Source organism: Lithohypha guttulata, assembly GCF_036872675.1.
Source record: "Lithohypha guttulata strain CCFEE 5908 chromosome Unknown scaffold_2, whole genome shotgun sequence".
Taxonomy (NCBI): Eukaryota; Fungi; Ascomycota; class Eurotiomycetes; order Chaetothyriales; family Trichomeriaceae; genus Lithohypha; species Lithohypha guttulata.
This window is the reverse complement of record NW_027042751.1, coordinates 1320457-1340410: the sequence shown is the minus strand read 5'-3', so window position 1 is coordinate 1340410 and position 19954 is coordinate 1320457. Positions and strand designations below refer to the sequence as shown.

At 48.1% G+C, this 19954-nt stretch overlaps 10 protein-coding genes across 10 annotated transcripts; 6 read left to right on the top strand and 4 right to left on the bottom strand.

The window, feature by feature from the left end:
- Positions 1–9: 9 nt before the first annotated feature.
- Positions 10–1641, top strand: APN1 (DNA-(apurinic or apyrimidinic site) lyase; the record flags this gene model as incomplete). Its single annotated transcript, XM_064896975.1, has 1 exon — positions 10–1641. One exon carries the CDS (start codon positions 10–12, stop codon positions 1639–1641), a length of 1632 nt encoding a protein of 543 aa, XP_064755925.1.
- Positions 1642–2202: 561 nt separating this feature from the next.
- KAR2 (ATPase with role in protein import into the ER) lies at positions 2203–4334 on the top strand (the record flags this gene model as incomplete). Its single annotated transcript, XM_064896974.1, has 3 exons — positions 2203–2552; positions 2597–2978; positions 3024–4334. 3 exons carry the CDS (start codon positions 2203–2205, stop codon positions 4332–4334), a joined length of 2043 nt encoding a protein of 680 aa, XP_064755924.1.
- A 656-nt stretch (positions 4335–4990) lies between these two features.
- On the bottom strand, positions 4991–5980 carry LTR64_002604 (uncharacterized protein; the record flags this gene model as incomplete). Its single annotated transcript, XM_064896973.1, has 2 exons — positions 4991–5320; positions 5378–5980. 2 exons carry the CDS (start codon positions 5978–5980, stop codon positions 4991–4993), a joined length of 933 nt encoding a protein of 310 aa, XP_064755923.1.
- An 870-nt stretch (positions 5981–6850) lies between these two features.
- LTR64_002603 (uncharacterized protein) lies at positions 6851–8086 on the top strand (the record flags this gene model as incomplete). Its single annotated transcript, XM_064896972.1, has 1 exon — positions 6851–8086. The coding sequence occupies one exon, from the start codon at positions 6851–6853 to the stop codon at positions 8084–8086; it is 1236 nt and encodes a 411-aa protein (XP_064755922.1).
- An 87-nt stretch (positions 8087–8173) lies between these two features.
- Positions 8174–8797, bottom strand: LTR64_002602 (uncharacterized protein; the record flags this gene model as incomplete). The annotated part of the gene is made up of 2 exons (XM_064896971.1): positions 8174–8267; positions 8295–8797. 2 exons carry the CDS (start codon positions 8795–8797, stop codon positions 8174–8176), a joined length of 597 nt encoding a protein of 198 aa, XP_064755921.1.
- A 2643-nt stretch (positions 8798–11440) lies between these two features.
- Positions 11441–12052, top strand: LTR64_002601 (uncharacterized protein; the record flags this gene model as incomplete). Its single annotated transcript, XM_064896970.1, has 1 exon — positions 11441–12052. The coding sequence occupies one exon, from the start codon at positions 11441–11443 to the stop codon at positions 12050–12052; it is 612 nt and encodes a 203-aa protein (XP_064755920.1).
- A 156-nt stretch (positions 12053–12208) lies between these two features.
- LTR64_002600 (uncharacterized protein) lies at positions 12209–13447 on the bottom strand (the record flags this gene model as incomplete). Its single annotated transcript, XM_064896969.1, has 1 exon — positions 12209–13447. The coding sequence occupies one exon, from the start codon at positions 13445–13447 to the stop codon at positions 12209–12211; it is 1239 nt and encodes a 412-aa protein (XP_064755919.1).
- Positions 13448–13710: 263 nt separating this feature from the next.
- On the top strand, positions 13711–15636 carry RFA1 (Replication factor A protein 1; the record flags this gene model as incomplete). The annotated part of the gene is made up of 3 exons (XM_064896968.1): positions 13711–14003; positions 14051–15487; positions 15537–15636. The coding sequence occupies 3 exons, from the start codon at positions 13711–13713 to the stop codon at positions 15634–15636; spliced, it is 1830 nt and encodes a 609-aa protein (XP_064755918.1).
- A 460-nt stretch (positions 15637–16096) lies between these two features.
- On the top strand, positions 16097–17125 carry LTR64_002598 (uncharacterized protein; the record flags this gene model as incomplete). Its single annotated transcript, XM_064896967.1, has 2 exons — positions 16097–16588; positions 16610–17125. 2 exons carry the CDS (start codon positions 16097–16099, stop codon positions 17123–17125), a joined length of 1008 nt encoding a protein of 335 aa, XP_064755917.1.
- A 196-nt stretch (positions 17126–17321) lies between these two features.
- Positions 17322–18554, bottom strand: TYS1 (Tyrosine--tRNA ligase cytoplasmic; the record flags this gene model as incomplete). The annotated part of the gene is made up of 2 exons (XM_064896966.1): positions 17322–17724; positions 17746–18554. 2 exons carry the CDS (start codon positions 18552–18554, stop codon positions 17322–17324), a joined length of 1212 nt encoding a protein of 403 aa, XP_064755916.1.
- Positions 18555–19954: the final 1400 nt, after the last annotated feature.

Sequence of the window (19954 nt, the reverse complement as noted above, 5' to 3'; positions counted from 1 at the left end):
ATCTTGAGCATGCCCTTCAAACCACCAAAATCCAATGGCACATCTGCTACAATTCGACAGTCGCCGAGAAAGCGGAAGCAAGACGATATAGAGCTAGATTCCATACCTGAACCGAGCCGACATGAGTTGAAGTCAAGTGATGCTCAACGTTGCACAGAAGGGAGCGCTGTCGAACAAAACAAGCCTCCTCGACCACGCAAGAAGACCAAGGCAGATATTATACTAGATGAACCAGGCCGAACCGATGTGCTCGAAGAACGGAATGAAGATGATCCTGATTCCACGAATTTCACGACACAAAACAAGGCCACTGACTCTTCTAAGAAAAAAAAGTCCATAAGGGCACCCAAGCATACCAAAGCAGACGACAGCTCTAGTGACCTCTCTTCGATTCCAGACGACGAAGGTACCGAGTCAAAGGCAGTCAAGGTCAAACGCAAAAGAAAGACCAAAGAGCAAAAAGAAGCAGAAGACATGCCGCTGGCGCCAAGGACAACAGGTCTGAACATGTTTGTTGGTGCTCATGTCAGCATTGCCAAAGGTGTCGAGAATGCCATTACCAATGCCGTTCATATTGGTGGAAATGCATTGGCACTATTTCTCCAGAGCCAGCGAAAATGGGAGAACCCCGATCTCAAGCCAGAGAACAGAGATGCTTTCATTCACGCCTGTTCCCGTCATGGGATCGACGCTAAGCAACACATCGTCCCGCATGGTTCCTACTTGGTCAATCTTGCAGCCAAAGATGCCGACCAGGCCAAGAAATCCTATGATTTCTTCCTTAAGGACCTGAAGCGTTGTGAGGCTCTAGGCATCAAATACTACAATTTCCATCCTGGTGCAACAAACAAGGACCCCCTACCAGAGGCTATTACCCGATTGGCAACTCTACTGGATAAGGCTCTTTCTGAGACGGAAACTGTAGTGCCTCTACTAGAAAATATGGCTGGCACAGAAACTATCATCGGAGGTCGCTTTTCAGATCTTGCTCAGGTTATTGCAAAGCTTAGACCGGAGCACCAAAACCGAATTGGAATTTGCATCGATACATGTCATACATTTGCTGCTGGTTATGACCTGAGAACGCCAGAAGCCTTTCAAAGGACATTTCAAGAATTGGATGATGTAGTTGGTTTGAAGTATTTGAAGGCTTTGCACTTAAACGACTCGAAGGGTATGTTCGGTTCAAAGAAGGATTTACATCAGAACATTGGTCTTGGTTTTCTTGGTCTACGCGCTTTCCACAGTATCATGAATGAGCCGCGCTTAACCAATATTCCCATGATCCTTGAGACACCATGTGAAAGACCTGATCCCAAAGACTCCAAGAAGACTATCGACGACAAGACTGTCTATGCGCGAGAGATCAAGTTGCTTGAAAGTCTTATTGGTATGGATCCTGAAAGTGCGGAATATAAGAAGCTCGAGTCTGATCTGGCCAAGGAGGGCGAAGAAGAGAGGGACAAGATGGCAAAGTGGCAAGCTGAGAAGGAGAAGAAAGAAAGAGACAAGGCTGAAAAGGCTCGAAAGAAAATAGAGAAAGTGGAGCAGGGTCAGCAAAGTATAGCTGGCATGCTCGGTGGCAAGGGAACAAAGAATAAGAAAAGGAGCACATCCAGCAGCGGCTCAGAGTCCGAATAAACGTAATTCGACCACAACACTCTGTTCAGATTTCACTCAACCGCTTTTGTAAATAGTATTCAGCTTGTTAGAACGGGGACCCATCTTGTAGTGTTTGAGCAGTAAGTGACTGTTGTACTGTCTGAACACATATGCCTGTCACGAATGGCCCGTTTGCAACAGTGAGAGTGTTGCCTGTCAAGTGAAGGTTCTTGAAAGGGGTTTACTGTTTCAAACGAACTTTCGCTGCTGCACGCATCAGTGGCACTTTGCCCTGGTTTGCCGCACTTGGGTCTACCCCACTCGTCACTTGTGACTGGACAACTTGTCCTCATCATCGCAGGCCCGCAAGAAGCCACGGTAGCAGCTGCGCTGTATCGATAAAAGCCAAATCGGTGCCAAAAGTTCTAAATATTTCCAATTCCACATACTCCCTCCCTTCGATTGGATTTCCACCAACATACGCCCTGTGTGATTCCAACCGTCTTTGAGTGGCAGACACGGATCCCAAGTGTCTGATTTCGAGACAGTCCCTCGAAATCTCGAGTATTTACAAGAGATCGAGTACATACGACGCCCACCATGGCGACGCAGAGAGCGTCGAAGGCTTCCGCCTTCCAGTTCACTACTCTCTTCTATCTTCTCCTCTTATTCATTTGCCCTCTGGCATTGATAGGTCGTGCGCAGGCGCAAGACCAGACTCCTATGAACGACACAGCCAGCGAGTATGGCACTGTCATTGGTATTGATTTGGGCACTACATACTCCTGCGTCGGTGTGATGCAGCATGGAAAGGTCGACATCATTGTAAACGATCAAGGAAACCGTATAACGCCATCTTATGTGGCATTCACTGACGAGGAACGTTTGGTCGGAGATGCGGCAAAGAACCAATATGCTGCAAACCCAGAAAGGACTGTTTTTGATATCAAGTGAGTATTTCCTCTACCCATATTGCCATTGCTAACAGTCTTAGACGTCTCATCGGTCGAAAATTCGCAGACAAGGACGTCCAAAAAGACGCCAAGCACTTTCCTTTCAAACTGGTCGAGAAAGATGGCAAGCCCACTGTCAACGTCGAAGTTCAAGGCAAGCCACGAAACTTTACTCCTGAAGAAATATCAGCTATGGTTCTCGGAAAAATGAAGGAGGTAGCTGAGGCTTATCTTGGAAAGAAGGTCACCCACGCTGTCGTTACTGTTCCAGCCTATTTCAACGATGCTCAACGTCAAGCTACCAAGGATGCTGGTATAATCGCCGGCCTTACCGTCCTCCGTGTTGTCAACGAACCTACCGCTGCCGCTATCGCATATGGTCTCGACAAAATCGCCGATAAAAAGGAACGTCAAATCATTGTTGTAAGTACTTTCCAGCCTTCACCTGTCCATAACTAACTCCAAAAGTACGATTTAGGTGGCGGCACATTTGACGTGTCATTGCTGTCTGTCGACGAGGGTGTATTCGAAGTCCTCGCTACCGCTGGTGATACGCACTTGGGAGGTGAAGATTTTGACCAGAGAGTGATGGACCACTTTGTGAAGCTCTATAACAAGAAGAACGACGTGGACATCCGCAAGGACCTCAAGACAATGGGCAAGTTGAAGCGCGAAGTTGAAAAAGCCAAGAGAACGTTGTCGTCGCAAATGTCGACTCGAATCGAAATCGAGTCATTCCACCAGGGTAATGATTTCTCCGAGACACTTACCCGAGCCAAGTTCGAGGAGCTCAACATGGATCTGTTCAAGAAGACACTTAAGCCTGTCGAACAGGTATTGAAGGATGCCAAGGTCAAGAAATCCGAGGTTGACGATATTGTTCTTGTTGGTGGTTCTACCAGAATTCCAAAGGTTCAATCTATGATTGAAGAATACTTTGGTGGAAAGAAGGCCTCTAAGGGTATTAATCCTGATGAAGCTGTCGCTTATGGTGCTGCTGTTCAAGGCGGTGTTCTTTCTGGTGAGACAGGTACGGAAGAGCTTGTTCTCATGGATGTCAACCCTCTCACTTTGGGTATTGAGACAACTGGTGGCGTCATGACCAAGCTTATTCCTCGCAACACTGTCGTTCCTACCAAGAAGGCTCAAATCTTCAGTACGGCTGCCGATAACCAGCCTGTCGTCTTGATCCAGGTCTTCGAAGGTGAACGATCAATGACTAAGGACAACAATCTATTGGGCAAATTTGAGCTTACTGGTATTCCACCTTCACCACGAGGTGTACCTCAGATCGAAGTCTCATTCGAGCTTGACGCCAATGGTATCCTCAAGGTTAGCGCTGGTGACAAGGGCACTGGCAAGTCGGAATCTATCACGATCACGAACGACAAGGGCCGACTGTCTCAAGAAGAAATCGAGCGAATGGTACAGGAAGCCGAGGAATTCGCCGAGGAAGACAAGGCTCAGCGTGAGAAGATTGAGGCACGAAACAGTCTCGAGAACTACGCTGTCTCACTGAAGAACCAAGTCAATGACGAGGAAGGTCTCGGTGGCAAGATCGACGAAGACGATAAGGAAACACTTCTCGATGCCGTCAAGGAAACCACTGACTGGCTCGAGGAGAACGCATCTACTGCTGAAAAGGAGGACTTTGAAGAACAACGTGAGAAACTCAGCAACGTCGCCTATCCAATCACATCTAAGCTCTACTCTGGTGGTGCCGGTGGCATGCCAGATTATGGCGATGATGATGAGCCAAGTGGCCACGACGAGTTGTAAATAGACGTTGAAGTTAGGGGGTGGCAGGTGATAGAGTTTGTAACGAGGTATACTGATGACTGATGAGAAGGCGCGACTTCATCCGCCCGATAGAAGAAAGCTCGTTTTGTGTTTGTGAAGCGCATAGCAGACCGACGATCTGATGCATGACTATATAGGCGCAAGATCACTGCGATGGCATAGAAGTCGTTGAATCTTGTCATAGACACTACACATGGTAGAAGCCTATCATGTTCAATACGCCAACATGAAAGAATCATTTCAACCACAAAAAGGTTTCACCACAATAATCACACCAATGGTATAATCAAATCTCACTGTCGTCACTTAGGGTAATATGCAGAAGGAGGACCATCTACGAGTAGCACCCTATACTGTCATCGAAGCAAAGATTCCGGGTAGATTTAGCTAGATGCGCTGGCCGAATAAGTGAATGCCGGGAAACTACAAAATTATTCACCCTGGAAAATTCTGGTCAGATGAACTTCTCGATGCATAGAAATATCGACTCTGGACTATGACGAAGACTTGGGACAATAACTAGGACACTAGCATGAGTTAGAAGACGTTGTGACAAATTCTCATAAGTTACACCAAGTTAGGGTGAGGACATTGAACTCATTGAGCAGGTCACGATAAATTCTGCTTCTGCTTCTCTATACTACAGTTGACCGTCTCTTCCACTTCTCATCGATTTCATGCTTTCCTTGCAGGTTCCAGAAGCGCTTTTCAACAATTGGATGTATTGTGTTCGTATTCAGAGCGGTATCGACATTTCCGAGAAGATCTCGTTTTGGCTTTGATGGTCCTTGCTCCTGCTTAGAGAGCGTAGTCAAGGTCTCGTCTGCATGCTCTGCAATTGGAGGAGAAACATTCGCTGCTGTGCCAAAAGCGTGCGCTATCGGTATTTCGTTGGTGGGGGCTCTGGTCAGTGGAGAGATCGGGCTAGGTTCTAATGGCGAGACCTCTTGAGAGCCCGAACTATGCTGTTTTCTGTGACGAGGTTGAGAAATAGTAATGATCGGCGAAGGTAGGGGACTGACTTCGTCTGGAGACGTTGACAGAAATGGTAGAACGGGTAAGGGCAGCGCAGGCGGTGTATCCGGTACCAGAGATTTTTTCCTGTTCTGTGCTTGTCGACGTTTGAGAGTTTCCGTGGCCAGAAGGTCAGCCATTCGCTCGAGCTTTAACACAACATCTGGCTGTTCCAAGTAGAGATGAGTCAAGTGCTCGATCTTTCCTAGGCTTCGCCAATCGTCAAGCTGGACATCTGCGACACCGTTGTTTGCACTGACTCGAGCAAAGGTCATGTGTTGCTCGTTTGCTTTGCTGTCAATAACATCTTCCATCTCTTCTTCGACTCTGTCCGAATCAGTCGCTATAGCCTCAAGATCTCGCAGAAGGTTTCGTGCCTCGCGAATCGCATTTGGAATCAGTCTGTCTTTCCAGTTGCGCTGGTGAATGGTCGCTATCGAAGATCGTCGTGTCCCCGTGCTAGCTGCATCGCATTGTGGTCTAGGTGAGCCAGTCCCGATATTGAGCCAAACCACAGGACATTCCTTGTAACCAGTAACTTTGGTCAAAAAGTGAAAGTGGGCTTTGCGAGTCGGGTTATTCGTATTGCCGAACGCTCCATCCACGAACATCCTTCTGTTTATAACGATTGGAGCAAAAAACGTAGGAGCTGCCGTTGTAGCCCGACATGTCATCCATAGCTCGTAGGGCATATACTTCCCAGACTCTTTCGGCGTTGATCGGCAGTAGTGACTGCATATAAAAGCCGGTTGATGCATACGCCTGCCAGAAGGATGCAACTCACGGCAGACGATAGTACAAGACGTCGTGGTTCCTCCTATGTTGCCTTCCTCCATGAACCTAATTGTCCCAGAATCTCGTTGACCGTATTTATCGAAGACACTTTGTACACAATTTCGAAAGATCTCGTGAGCATATCGGGGTACACCCAAGCCTCCGATACAGCCGCCGAACTGTCTCTTACCGAAAATGCGTGGTATCAGTTCCTTGTATTCTTTGATGCAGGCTGAGACTGGCATGTTGAGTTTTACCAGCATTACGGCGATCAACCCTCCGGTACTCGTGCCGACAATATGATCAAACAGCTCGGATGGCAGAACCTCAGCATGATCGTCGCTTGGTCCCAGCCGCAGCTGAACTAGCCGAACTAGGTGCTGCAGGATGACTAACGAGGAAAGACCTCGTACACCACCACCATCAAGTGATAACACTCGTATTGCTCTTTCACCAGAAGCCATCTTCGTGATTCCATATGACTTTCGTGGTTCAGCGAGAAGAAGTATAGATTCATCCCGATCTCTTCTCGCCAGGAAAGTGTTCTCCGGAAAGGTAAGAAGCATTCTTTGTTCAGCAGTACGAAGTGGTTGGTCCAAGCGTCACATAATCTCGAACATTGCCGAAAACGAACAAAAGAGTTAGCAAACCACTTCATCTGGTGTCGACGCCTGATGAACCATATTCTTCTCTGATCGATCATCAGTATGGCACAAGTAGACGATAACTTGCGAGGGGTCGACCTTAAAGTCCTCACCTTGCGTGGCAATGGCCTGCAAGGATTGGGCATAATCAGCATTGTCGACGAGTTGTGCAGTCGCATCGCTCGCAAGAACAACCTGGCCAGAGTGCCTGCGCCATGCGAGCTATTCGATATAATAAGTGGCACAGGAATCGGAGCGTTGATTGCGGTACTGCTCGGACGTTATTGCCTCGACATCTCAAGATGCAAACAACACTATATGGACTTTGCGGAGTTCATCGAGGAGAGAAATCTATCTCGGCGGGCGCATCCAAAGACGCTACACGAAGAGGATGTCCAAGCTTTCATGGAAACTCTTATCAAGAGCGAAGACTGGTCTGGGACATTGAACATTCCTTCATCGAACCAAGTGCCGCGCTGTCAACATGTCTTGGTAATACAGAGACGGAGGAAATATGGTCGCGGCCATGAGGCCGAAACCTTTCATGGCTGTGTATTCAATGACTTGGATCCAGCAAACCAGCCGGCTTCTCTGCAGCCCTCACAATCGACCCAAGTGGCACCGATCGTTGCCGCCTCAATGACGCACCCTCTTGATAGCTGGACGTCAGTGGCGGACGATGATGTTCAAGGATTCCAACCACGAATCGCTTTTGTTTCTGCCGTTGTGCTATCAACAGTCGAGGAGATTGTGTCAACATACGGCTCAGCAACCAATATTTCTTTCATCGCCAATTTCGGTCCAGCCCGATTGGGGCAAGAAACTCCTGATGTATCGAAAGGACTGAAATCTCCAGTCATGTGGGTTGCAGAGAAGACTTCCCCAATCAAATCAGCCGTAATGTGGCCGCTGAAGGCGACGTGGAGGACACTAGCACCGCATGAATCGACTACCTTGCACAACCACGATCTTGGAAAAGAACATAGCTCTCACGAACACCACCGGAAATCATTGTCGCTGCAATGGCCCATCCAGTCGATGATAAACGACAAGAATTCTTCTAGGCCTGCATCGAAAGAAGACAGGGCGCAACGAGCCAGACTCCTTGTCGAGAACTTGATGGCCTCGGAATCTGATAGAAAGATGTTCGACTTTTATACCACGTCGAGTGCGTCGAAGAACGAGGCTAATGACATGACCGACTTGAAGGGAACTCGAAATGATATCAGAGATATTGTCGAATTTCTGGATGGCAGCGGTCTTTTCGTGGATGCTGTAAGACAGTTCCAGGCCCTGTAACGCAAAGTATGGCGGCACGTGATCAGTCCTGTGGTCTGCCTGTTCTGAGTGATAGAGCTGATCGTAACAATCAAATCGTCTTGGACTTTATCCTATCTGACTCAACGGACTTGCTGCGCCGTTATTCTCGAGGTTGATCTTGTTCTCCAGCACTTTAACATATGTGTTGTGGCTGTTCGGGCTGGCTGATAGACAACTAAATAGATACCTCAGCTCATCACTCATCGACCAATCCAGTTTTGCGATAGTTAAAGCATCCAGCAAAGTGTAAGCGACTTCAAAGACCTTTTCGAATATACCAAGTCCGTGCACTTGAATAGCATCGTATTGCAAACCGCGCATGACTCGGCACAGGTCTTTTGCAATCACAATGGGGTAGTTGTAGAAGAATACTTCATCGATGGAAGAGCTGTTGATGAGTCCCTGCCGCATCGAAGCTTGCCAGAAGATAAGACGCAGCCATTGGTGTGTTATCAGAACGTCCGCTTTCTGGACATCGGTCATTTTTGTTTTCATAAAATCGAGCTGGTTCAGCTCGTGTTGTATAGCCGCGATGTTTTGGAACGGTGTACTCTCGGAATCATCTTGGTACCAGACCTCTACGAACTTGTCGTCAAGAACAGAGAACAGATTGCAAAGTTGTGTAAATCCTGCCAAGACAAGCTCATCGTGATTGTCAAAGTACTGTCGCGGAACAGTCGGTAGGCGCATCATAGATATAGGCTTGTTCCTCAAAATTGCACATCCTCTTTCGGTAATAAACAAAAGAGCAAGCATTCTCTTCCTGCATATTGACTCAACCGGATCGGTTGTGCTTCCTTCCAATTCGGGATTCATTTCCCTGGCAAGACCGATCGCTTCTCGCAGAAAAAAGTGGTGTGACCGTACTTGCTTGAGTTCGAAATAGGTTATACATATAAAGAAGGAAGAAATGACGGTCGTCAGATTGGCAGTCTCGATCCACTCGTATGTGTGTCGGAGATGCAGACATTGCTTCAACAATTCTCGTCCCAGATCCTGCTTATGCTGAAGACTCAAATCTGATGGAGGAGCTGCGTGTACCACTGTGACTGAGCAAAGAGACAATATTAAGATTTTGTCCTGTATAGAAAGTTCTTCTGGCTGGTTCAGCAGCTTCGTAATCGTCGGTTCGTGTAAAATGGGCTGGATCGGATATATTACACGAAACCATTGTTTTATACACTGAGACATCAGATAACCCGAGAATCCAATCTCAGATGCCAGAGCCATAAGCCGCGGTTCGGCCTGCAATGCACCAGAATTTGAGCGATAGAGGTATTTTGGCCCGTGCTGAGGATGGGGTGAGCTAGTATCCGATACAGATTCCGAAACGTTGGCTGATGCTACAGACCCTGTTAATATAGCGTCAAGAGAATGAGGAGTTCCCAAAGGAGCTCCTGCGATACCATTTGGACTGTACATAGGTGGATTGGCTGGAGTGGGCTCCTGAAAGATTTGATGCGCGAGATCGTTCACGGAGACGTAGCCACTGGCGGAGGTTGGTGGTGGATATTGTAACAATGGTTGATCCTCATTCATCTGCCAAGCTGATGGAAATTGTAGGGCGCCATGTGTGAAACCACCATTTCCCAGCGGACTAATTTCGTCGCCGAAGCCGAGAGGCACAGATCGTGGCATGCTGATAGCGTCTGGCGTACCTCCATATTCTGAGAAATGAGAGGCAACAGGCGAGACCACTGGCGAGGAATCAAGGCTCTCAGCTGTATATGTTCTTTGTAAGCTGAGCAGATTGAAAGGTGGCAGACCTGTTTCTTGCGCTCGTGGGTGCTCACCCTCTCCGCGTAGCCTAGCTATAACGCTACCTGAGCCTTTCTTGGGACCTGCTTGCCAGTCAACGTGTATTCTTGTCCCATCGATGTGAGCTGACCTCGTTTCTTCCTAACTATCTCACGCGTGCAACTTAGTGAGGACTGTATACATCGATCGCACGAATCCTCGTTGTTCTGCTGACACTTGACTTTCTGCGCAAGGTCAGTAAACTGTGTTACGATGTTTTAGAGGGGATATCTGACCCTACGGCGACACTGATCGCAAGGTGGCAGTTTGTGCAGAGCATTGTTGCTGGACTGCCCGTTGGGTGGACTGGAAGGATTCACGTCCCGTGAAGGACCTGAGGCGGACACCGGTCTTATGTCGCCGTCCATGGTGTTCTTTAGTATTTCTCAGCGCATCTTGAGCATGTCTGTAAGCATGGAGCGCTAGTCGCGTGCCGAAACTATCGTTGCAATTCCTTGCTCAATGACGAATATTACTGCTCGGGCTCTCAAGGAACCAATGAGGACTTCCAACAGGGACGTGTCGTTGGACTCGCCAGATCGGTATATACACGTTAACGTGAGGCTGCAGCGTGTAGCAACTGCAGCAGGACGAATGTTTCGTCGGGCAGCTAGTTCCGTGCATGGTGCAACGTGGCTATAGCTGGAGATATCTGAGCTGGATGTGGGTTAGCCAACGAATTTGCAGGCGATCGTGGGGAAAAGTGTCAAGGTTGAGTTGCTTCAGGCGAACTCTGAACACGAGACATGCAGCGTTTGGGACGTGCTGTCCAATCCCGTGAAGCATGCCCCCTAAGCTCTTTTTTGTATCCACCTGCCCACTAACAATCTACACCTCATGCCTATAACTGCAGTACCTGTGGTGCATGCACCTACGAGCCACGGTCGAGCAAAGTAGAGCTCCTTTGAGTCTTATCATACAATTCGACTGATGATTAAAGGTTGTCTCACGATATAGAAGGAGCAGATTAAAACTGTAGAGAAAACTAACAACACTTCTAAAGATGACTCTTCTCTTACATATCCGTACTCTGTTCGAGGACGAAACAGGAGAAACGGACTGGTGAAGGCATTGAACGAAAATTATTTGGAAAAGCACGCTTGTTTCATCAGAAGAGCATGTGAAAGAGACGTTTCCCAAGCGTTAAGGAATACGGATGAAACGAAGCCGAGTATGTGCTGTCTTGTCGTCATATTCCACCTGAGCTCCAGCAACATTCAATCTACACGTCCTACAGCCCCTCCATAGACGTTCTTGATTGATCGATGGTTCCTGTATGACATGATCCAAGCCAGGATGGCGTACGATTCCTGAAAGACAGCTGTTCTGACAACAGACCTCTGTCATAAGCCCCCAAAGACTTGCATATCCAAATAAGGTATATAGTTGATGCAATCTTCTGGCTACGTAGCGTGTCTGGATATGTTTCGAGCTTCCACTACCATCTTAACGACATTTCGCCTATCTCGAACTTATAGTACACCATTCAATTTGGGATCGAGCCTCAGATTATTCACAGCAGCACCAATCCACAGAATGCCTGAATCTGTCAGCAAGGAGGAGATTACCTCCAAGAACGATCCATCCGTCACCAAGCAATACGATAGAGAAACTCCAAAGGACCAACAGTGGGAGGAATTCTACAAGTTCGTTGATGGTGAAAAAGTCACCATGCTCAACACATACCGTAAAGGAACTGGTCCTGTCGGTCGCTCAATGGCTATTGCCAAGCGCGCAGGTCCTGATATCCTCTATCTTGCCAACAACAACAGCAAGAAGTTCGATGATCTCTCCGAGAACAAGGAAGTTCAGATTATCATCCAGGACACAAAGACTCAGGACTGGGCCAGCATCACTGGTGAGGCTGTAACAACTGCAAACGACGATCCACGAATTAAGGACTTGTATACCTCGACCATCTCTGCTTGGTTTGGTGACTTGGGCGATGGCGTGCACGACGGCACATACAAAGACCCTCGTATGTCGATTATCGAGGTCAAGTCCAAGTACATCGTACATTGGAAGAAGGATGTCAGTACTCTGGGCTTCATCAAAGAGGTTGGACAAGCCGCCATCACTGGTCAGGTTGCTCAAACTGGCTCACATCGCGATTTTACCGAGCAAGACATTTCACAGCAGAGAGCGTAAAGATCTTGCAGCTCGAAGACAATGCAGGAAGAGAGGACGACCAAATTGACTTCTGGTGACCATTTAGAAAAGTCTATAATAACAGCCATTTTGAAGCTCTCCAACAAATGTGCCAGGAACATGACGTCCATGGTATGACAGTTTGGTCTTCGTTGTCTAAGCACTCGTAGTACTCCCATGGTGCGCCCAGAAGCCTTTGCCATAACTGACCAAGACCTCTTGGCCAGCTCGAATGCCATGCTTGCGCTTGCCGCTTTTTCCAGCCGGGAGAACAAAGATAGCAACGCCCTGCATGCCGATCCTGTTTCTTCGTTGTTGACGCCGGAGATGTTTGGCTTCTTTCGACTTATTTTGAATATTTCTGGAATTCTTAATCTCTTTCTTTGAGCTACTCTGCTCATGCTTGCTGGCACAGCTCAAGACAACATCGCGTATGCCCTGCTCCATTCCAGCTGCCTCAACTGAGGTAGACCTAGGCTGTGTTTTGTGATCTTCTGCATCATCGTTAGCATCCCATTCGAGCCAGACACTGCGAAATTCGGCGTTGGGCATCGCTATGTGATTGGGCATGGAGTAATAATTTTTGTCCTCAATTGCAGTGGCATCTTCAGGTTGGTTCCAGCTCCTAGCTGAACGCTTCGACTGTCGGTCCCAGTGCTTCGTCTCCTCACCTGTGATTTGAGCAGACACGCCACGATAGTCATTGCAGAAACGGGCTTCGTTACCCATCTGTGAAGCATCCACGGCGAGCTCGATATCATCGTCACGGTAGAGATTGAGATCGTACTCCGATGCGTCCCAAAAGCCGATCGGAAGTTGTGTAGGATTGTGTTGCGGTAGATCTAAGCCATCGTGACCATCACTATTTTTGGTAGTGGTCTGTGACTCTTCAAACTTCGGAAGTAGTAAATTGTGCTCCAACTGCTTAGCTTCGTATTGTGCTTGTTCAGAGCCAGTGTTGCTGTGCACATAGCCAATGTATGGCACGATCAGTTCCCCAGGTGCTAAATCACGCTCTGCAAATAAACCAAGTTGACCATGAGCAGGGTGCTGTTCATCCTGGATTTCCTTCACTTCGATCCTAGCATCGATGTCTTCCCTTGTAAGAGGTAACCTGATAGTGAGAAGTTCGGAAGCTATGCTCGAGCCAGCTTCGCTGGGCTTTTCAAGGGACGGTCGGGGTTTCCGACGAAGCCATTTTTGTTGGCAGTCGTTCAAGTGAGGCGATGCTACGGGTAGCTGAAGATAGACTACCTCGGACGGCCACAATGAAGGTGGCAATTCCGTCAGAGCATGCGCAGATACCGCTGACAACGTAGACTGCTTGCTGCTGGGATTTGAGTATTCCATGGGCCTTTTCTGTGCTGCTGTCCCAGAAATTTGTGGCTTGGTCATTGCACGTTCAGAGGATACCGCTCGAGTTTAGCGAGTAGCACTTCTAGAACGGCAAGGTGGCTTAGGTTTTCGAGAGCTGCTGATGCCTAGCTTGCCGTTGCTGCCTAAAGCACGACGCGACTATTACGCGTCGCGAGAAAGCGTGCGGCGAAAGTATTTGCGGGGAGTTGCATCGGCATTCAAGTGCTTACTTACCACTTTGTCCACCTATCTATACACAGTTCGCTCAACCTGTAAAAGATTCAGTACACAGTTCGCTAGATATGGATGCTTCAGAAGTGCAGGCTGCTATCGACAAGGGTAGTCTTCAAGCCATCTTTCAAGACAGCCCCGGCCGAGTTCAACAACCAGTCGTGCAATGTGTGCAGATCAAGCCGATGTCACAATCGAATGGAGAGGCAACAGAGCGATACAGAGTGGTGTTCAGCGATACACAGAATTACGTTCAAACTATGCTTGCGACGTCCATCAACGATGAAATCCATCAAGATCGGTTAAAGAAGGGTGCAGTTGTGCAACTTGTCTCATATCAAGCCAACCTTGTAAAGGGCAAAAGGTACGCAGGCACAATGTCCTGGTGAAAGTATTGCTAAAAGGCTACAGAATTTTGATTGTCACTGGCATTCACGTGCTTCAGCAATATGGTGTCCATCCTACCTTAGGCAGTCCAGTCGTGATGGAAATCAAAGACGAAGGAGCAACTAACACGATCTCAAGCAACGGCTTCTATGGCAATCAGCCTCAACAGCAACAGGCACAACAACAGCAAACTCGAGCAATGCCTTCCCATAGCAAACCTCCATCCTCCTCCGCCCACGCCAATATTTATCCCATCGAAGCACTTTCGCCATATTCGCACAAATGGACTATTAAGGCTCGGTGTACAAGCAAATCAGATATCAAGACATGGCACAATCGGAATGGCGAGGGCAAGCTGTTCAGTGTCAATCTACTTGATGAAAGTGGTGAGATACGAGCAACAGGTTTCAATGATCAATGCGATCAATTGTATGAGCTCTTTCAAGAGGGTAGTGCCTACTATATTTCGAGTCCTTGCCGGGTGCAAATGGCCAAGAAGCAGTTCTCTAACGTAAACAACGACTACGAGCTCACCTTCGAGCGAGACACTATTGTCGAGAAAGCAGAGCAGCAAGATGACGTTCCGCAGATCAGATTTAACTTCACCACAATTTCAGACCTGGAGTCCATTGACAAGGACACAACAATCGATGTGATCGGCATTTTGAAGGACGTAGGTGAAGTCAATCAGATCACGAGCAAGACGACAAGCAAACCCTACGATAAGCGAGAGCTCACCCTCGTTGATGACTCTGGCTATTCAGTTCGTCTCACAGTCTGGGGCAAAGTTGCATCCTCCTTCGAAGTTGCTCCAGAGACTGTCGTTGCATTCAAGGGTGTCAAAGTGTCCGATTTTGGTGGTCGATCGTTATCGTTACTCTCCTCTGGCTCTATGGCGACCAACCCAGACCTGCCTGAATCCCATAGGCTGCGAGGTTGGTATGATCATGCAGGACAAGGCCAGAATTTCTCAACACATGCCAATGTGCAAGGTACTGTTATGGCAGGTGAACGGAGGAATGAACAAGTAAAGAGTATAAGTGCGGTGAAGGAAGAGCAGCTCGGTATGACTGAGCAGCAAGACTTCTTCAATCTCAAAGCTTCGATTCAGTATATCAAGCAAGACAACTTCTGCTATCCGGCATGCCGCGAAGAGAAATGCAACAAGAAGCTTGTTGAATTAGGTGATGGTTGGCGTTGTGAGCGTTGCGACAAAACCTTTGATGCACCTGAGTATAGATACATCATGTCTGTGAATGTATCGGATCATTCCGGTCAACTCTGGTTGAGTTGCTTTGACGAAGTAGGACGAAACCTCATGGGCATGACCGCGAACGAATTAATGGCAATCAAGGAGGAGGGCGACGACAAAAGAGTCAGCGACATCTTTAGTGATGCTAATTGCACAACTTGGAACTGGAGATGTGTAGCGAAGATGGAGACCTTTCAGGACAACACAAGGTAAGCACTACAACTCTTGTAGCTCCACTCTCGCTAACAATCGATGCAGAGTACGATATCAGGTCCGATCATCATCTGGCATAGACTTTGTAAGTGAGGGCCAGACAATGATCGCTTTGATCAAGCAATACGACAATATTGCTATGTAGGAAAACAGCATGAGGTATGAGCACAATGCTGTCGTGTATACGAGGGACGTTCGTCGGTGTGAGAAATGTTTTCCTGTACAGTATGATATGTAGGTTTGAGGATGTCTCCAATATGACCTCACTTCTTCACGAAGCCACAATGGTCCAGCAAGTACTGGCATGCTCCGAAACACAGCTTTTCCATTAGCAGAATCTTTGGAGATTGCTATATTGTGTTTAGGTTGCATCTCTCTCGCAGTGAAGAGAGTATCGGATCGTACTGCTTACAAATCGGCACTGAACGAAGATCAAATGCAAAGCACTCTTACGTTTCTTGCACACCAGTAAATTTCAACATCTGTCATAATAATTGCTAGCAGAAACCCGGATACCACAGCAACATCGCCATCATTGCGACTGGAAAAATCATAGCAAGACGTCCTTGTGTTCATACACCGACACACCAAAAAAGCAAATCAGCATGTCCTCTTCAATCCCCACAACAATGAAAGCAGTCGACATCCGCAACGGCAAAGGCGACGCCTCCGCCCTCTTCATCAACGACCAAACTTCCGTCCCACAACCCACCGGCTCCCAAGCCCTCGTCAAGATCAAAGCTTTCGGCCTCAACAGAATGGACCTCCTCCAGCGCGAAGGCAACTACCCCGTCCCAGCCGGTGCACCAAAAACCCTAGGCGTAGAGTTCAGCGGCACAATCGCACAGCTCCCAGACAGCTCCGAGGTCGAGCACGGCTGGAAAGTCGGCAACGAGGTCTTCGGCCTCGCGTACGGAGGCGCATATGCGGAGTACATCGCCGTGAGCACGCACATGCTCATCCACAAGCCGAGTGAATTGTCGTGGGAGATATGCGCCGGTATTCCGGAGACGTGGATCACAGCCACGCAGGCACTGTTTCTGATCGGCGAGTTCAAGAAGGGTCAGTCTGTGCTCTGGCACGCTGGAGCGAGTAGTGTGAGTATTGCGGGGATTCAGCTGGCGAAAGGCGAGGGTGCGAGTGCGATCTATGTTACTGCCAGTTCACAGGAGAAGATTGATTTTTGCAAGAATCTCGGTGCGACACAGGGCTTCAACTACAAGGAGAGCAATTGGAGCGAAGAGCTGTTGAAGGCGACGGATGGGAAGGGTGTGGATGTGATTGTGGATTTTGTTGGTGCGAGCTACTTTAACCAGAATTTGGATGCTGTTGCTCGAGATGGACGGATTGTGAATCTGGGGTTCTTGGGCGGTAATACACTCAAAGGCGATGTCGATATTGGACGATTCCTGAGAAAGAGATGTCGATTTGAAGGCAGCTCGCTGAGATCGAGAGATGAGACGTACCAAGGAAAATTACGAGATCAGCTTGTTGAGCATGCTTTGCCTAGGTTCAAGGATGGTAGGTTCCACGTTCCTGTTGAGAAGGTGTTCAAGATGAGTGAGGTGAAGCAAGCGCACGAGTTGATGGAAAGTAATCAGACGAAGGGAAAGCTGATATGCGTGGTCGACTAAAAGCCTAGGACAAAGATTCGCGCAGCATGTGCCGCGGGAAGTCACCGAAGTATAGAACTACGTTGTCAGGTCGTGTAAGTTCTCCTGATCTAACATTCGCTGGGTATCATCATGCTCTTGACTCATACACACTCATCCTTACTCATGTGTCTCATGTTCGACGCCTGAAGAACGGCGGCTTCACTCGGGCTCCTGTTTATTTGACCTCTAAATTTTGCAAAGCATCTTGCACGTTCTCACCGACCTTGACCTTCTCAGCATTAGGGCCTTCTATCGTTCCATCCGGATTGGTTTTGATACCACCAGGATATCGTGAGCCTTTGTCTTTAGGCTTTTTATCCTTCTTCTTCTTGTCAGGTTGTTCTGATGGATATCCGCTTTCCAGTGCTTCTTGCCAATCTTTATCCTTCTGAAATTCCTCTTGAATGGGAGCTAATACAGTGTTCAGAGTATCCGATACACCAGCCTTTAGCATTTGAGGCGTCAAAGTGTCGGCTTCGTAAGCTTTGCGGATGTCGTCGATGTTTGAGTAAACTAATGGTTCTCCTTCTCTTGGCGTGAATTTCATGCTACCTTTGCCTTCAGGACTTTGTAATGTGCTGATGGGCAAGAGAACGTACTCGATGAAGGCAATGAGACCATTACCCTCGGTCACTTTAGCCTCAGCAAATGCTTTTTTGATCTTGTTTGTGACTGATGTCGCATCGTCTAGGACATCGATCTTAGAGTTTGGATCTGAAGCTGACATTTTCCCGCCTGCTTGCAGTCCTGGAACCATAGGATTCATCAAGTGTATGCGCTCTTTGTATCCAATCTTGGGCAGAATCTCTTGTGCTAAAGTGAAGATCTTCCTCTGATCAACACCACCAAATTGTGCGTCGACCTTTAGGTACTCTTCGTCTAATGCCTGCATTAATGGATAAATAGAGCCGGCGAGCGTAGGGTTCGATATCTGCTTCACAACCTCAGACCCAGCCTTTTTGGCATCGTGTTCAGTCACTATAGTCATGAGTCTGTAGTTGTCCATTGAATACTCAGCGCTAAGCTGATATTCCGAGCCATTGACGAATTCCAGCTTTTCCAAGCTGACTCCGACAACTTTCAGTAATGATTGTACGACTCGCTTGTAGTGTATCGCTCGCTGTTTGACTTGTTCTATTGGTGCTTTGGTATTGTCGAGGAAGCCGTGCAAATCAGCCATCAGGATCTTGACTTTACAACCAGCTCGCAGAAACTCAGCAATCTTGATCATAGGTACAAAATAAGCGCAATGTGGTCTTCCAGTAATGGCAGTACCCCAGTAGAGGGTGAGAGGCCGCTGCTGCTTTAGCACGATGTCCTCGAGCATTTCTGGGTGTAAGACTTCGTCCAGTTTCGACTTAATGAGCGCGAGCTTTTGCTCTGGCGTCAACTCTGTAGAGGACGCCATGACTACGGCTTTGAGGCTTTAGGCGAGAAGGAGTGGTGGTGCACGCTCATGAACCACCAGAGAGCCAGTGCTGTGTTGATCCAAAAATGAGCCACCAGTTCGTGCCCGCACCCAAGGGTCTGTTGAAGTATCCACACGATCCGAACAGCATTTCTTGGCAGGGACGCAACGCCAAGAAGCACCTGGATCATGTTACTTACTACGTAGTATGGCTGTGCAACTACTACGTATTGCAGCGGTTCCTGGGGACGCAAGGACCGTCTTCGAGGCTTCACCGAAACAAGGTTCTGAAAGACTTTGCACCCGGCACAATCGGACGACAAATAGGGACTAGCAAAACGACGTTCGAATACTCAAGTGGCGCGAAGAGAATGGACAAATTTAAGCATGCCACCAGGCATTACCGGCATCGTCTGAAATCCACTACGTACTCAAGCTGTACCTGACCCTTTGAGAAGCCCTAACCTCAGCAAAGGATGGCCAGGATGTTGCGCATTTGCTTAAGCTGGAGGCATGCCATCCAACTGGTTGGCGTGTGACAATGCTGTAACGTGGCTGAGACGTTGCGGCGCATACAACTCAGCACCATGCTTGACGTTGTTGAGAACGTTCACATCATCAATTACACCCGCTTTGATAACTCTCATGCCATCGTAGCCACCGAAGGTGTCGCCCCATCGGTACAGTGTCGTTCCTAGTTCATATTAGCGTTCTTATTTCTTATCGTTCAATCATTATGCTGACCACTGCGAGATGTTAGCTCAGAAATCCATATCAGTTAAACTCGTAGACGATTCTTTGTGGAAACCCATACGTGTTTGAGGAAGTACCTACCAGTCACCGCAGAAGCAGCTCGTGATCTTATTGCCCCCATCAGCCGTCTTGGAGATCTCTTTAGGGGTTCCGGAAACGAGTTTAAATTGCTGGCTAGGGACCACAATGTTATTGCTGTAGTCACCACCACTGATCTTACGGCAGTCTGCGCAATGGCAAAGAGCCTGTCACCGCGTCAGCTTCTGTTCGAACAACCTCGACCACAATTGTGTACCGTCATGGCGGGCTCGCCGCTGTACTCGATTTTGATGTTTCCGCAGAAACAGCTTCCGGTAGGCATTTTGACGTTGGTGATCTGTAAGAATCTTTCGAATTTGTGTCCTTCAAGAGTAGAAACTGGTAGCCCTCCACTTGTCGTCGGAACACTGGGAAGAATCGCGGAACTACTTGGTTTTATACCTTTTTCCCCCTCTTCCTGCGACCGGCGTCAGTCTGACAGCTCATATTATCTCCAATTTCGTGGTGGAGACTTTAGTTGTGCTTCTCAGACCGGAGACGTGGATCACAGCCACGCAGGCACTGTTTCTGATCGGCGAGTTCAAGAAGGGTCAGTCTGTGCTCTGGCA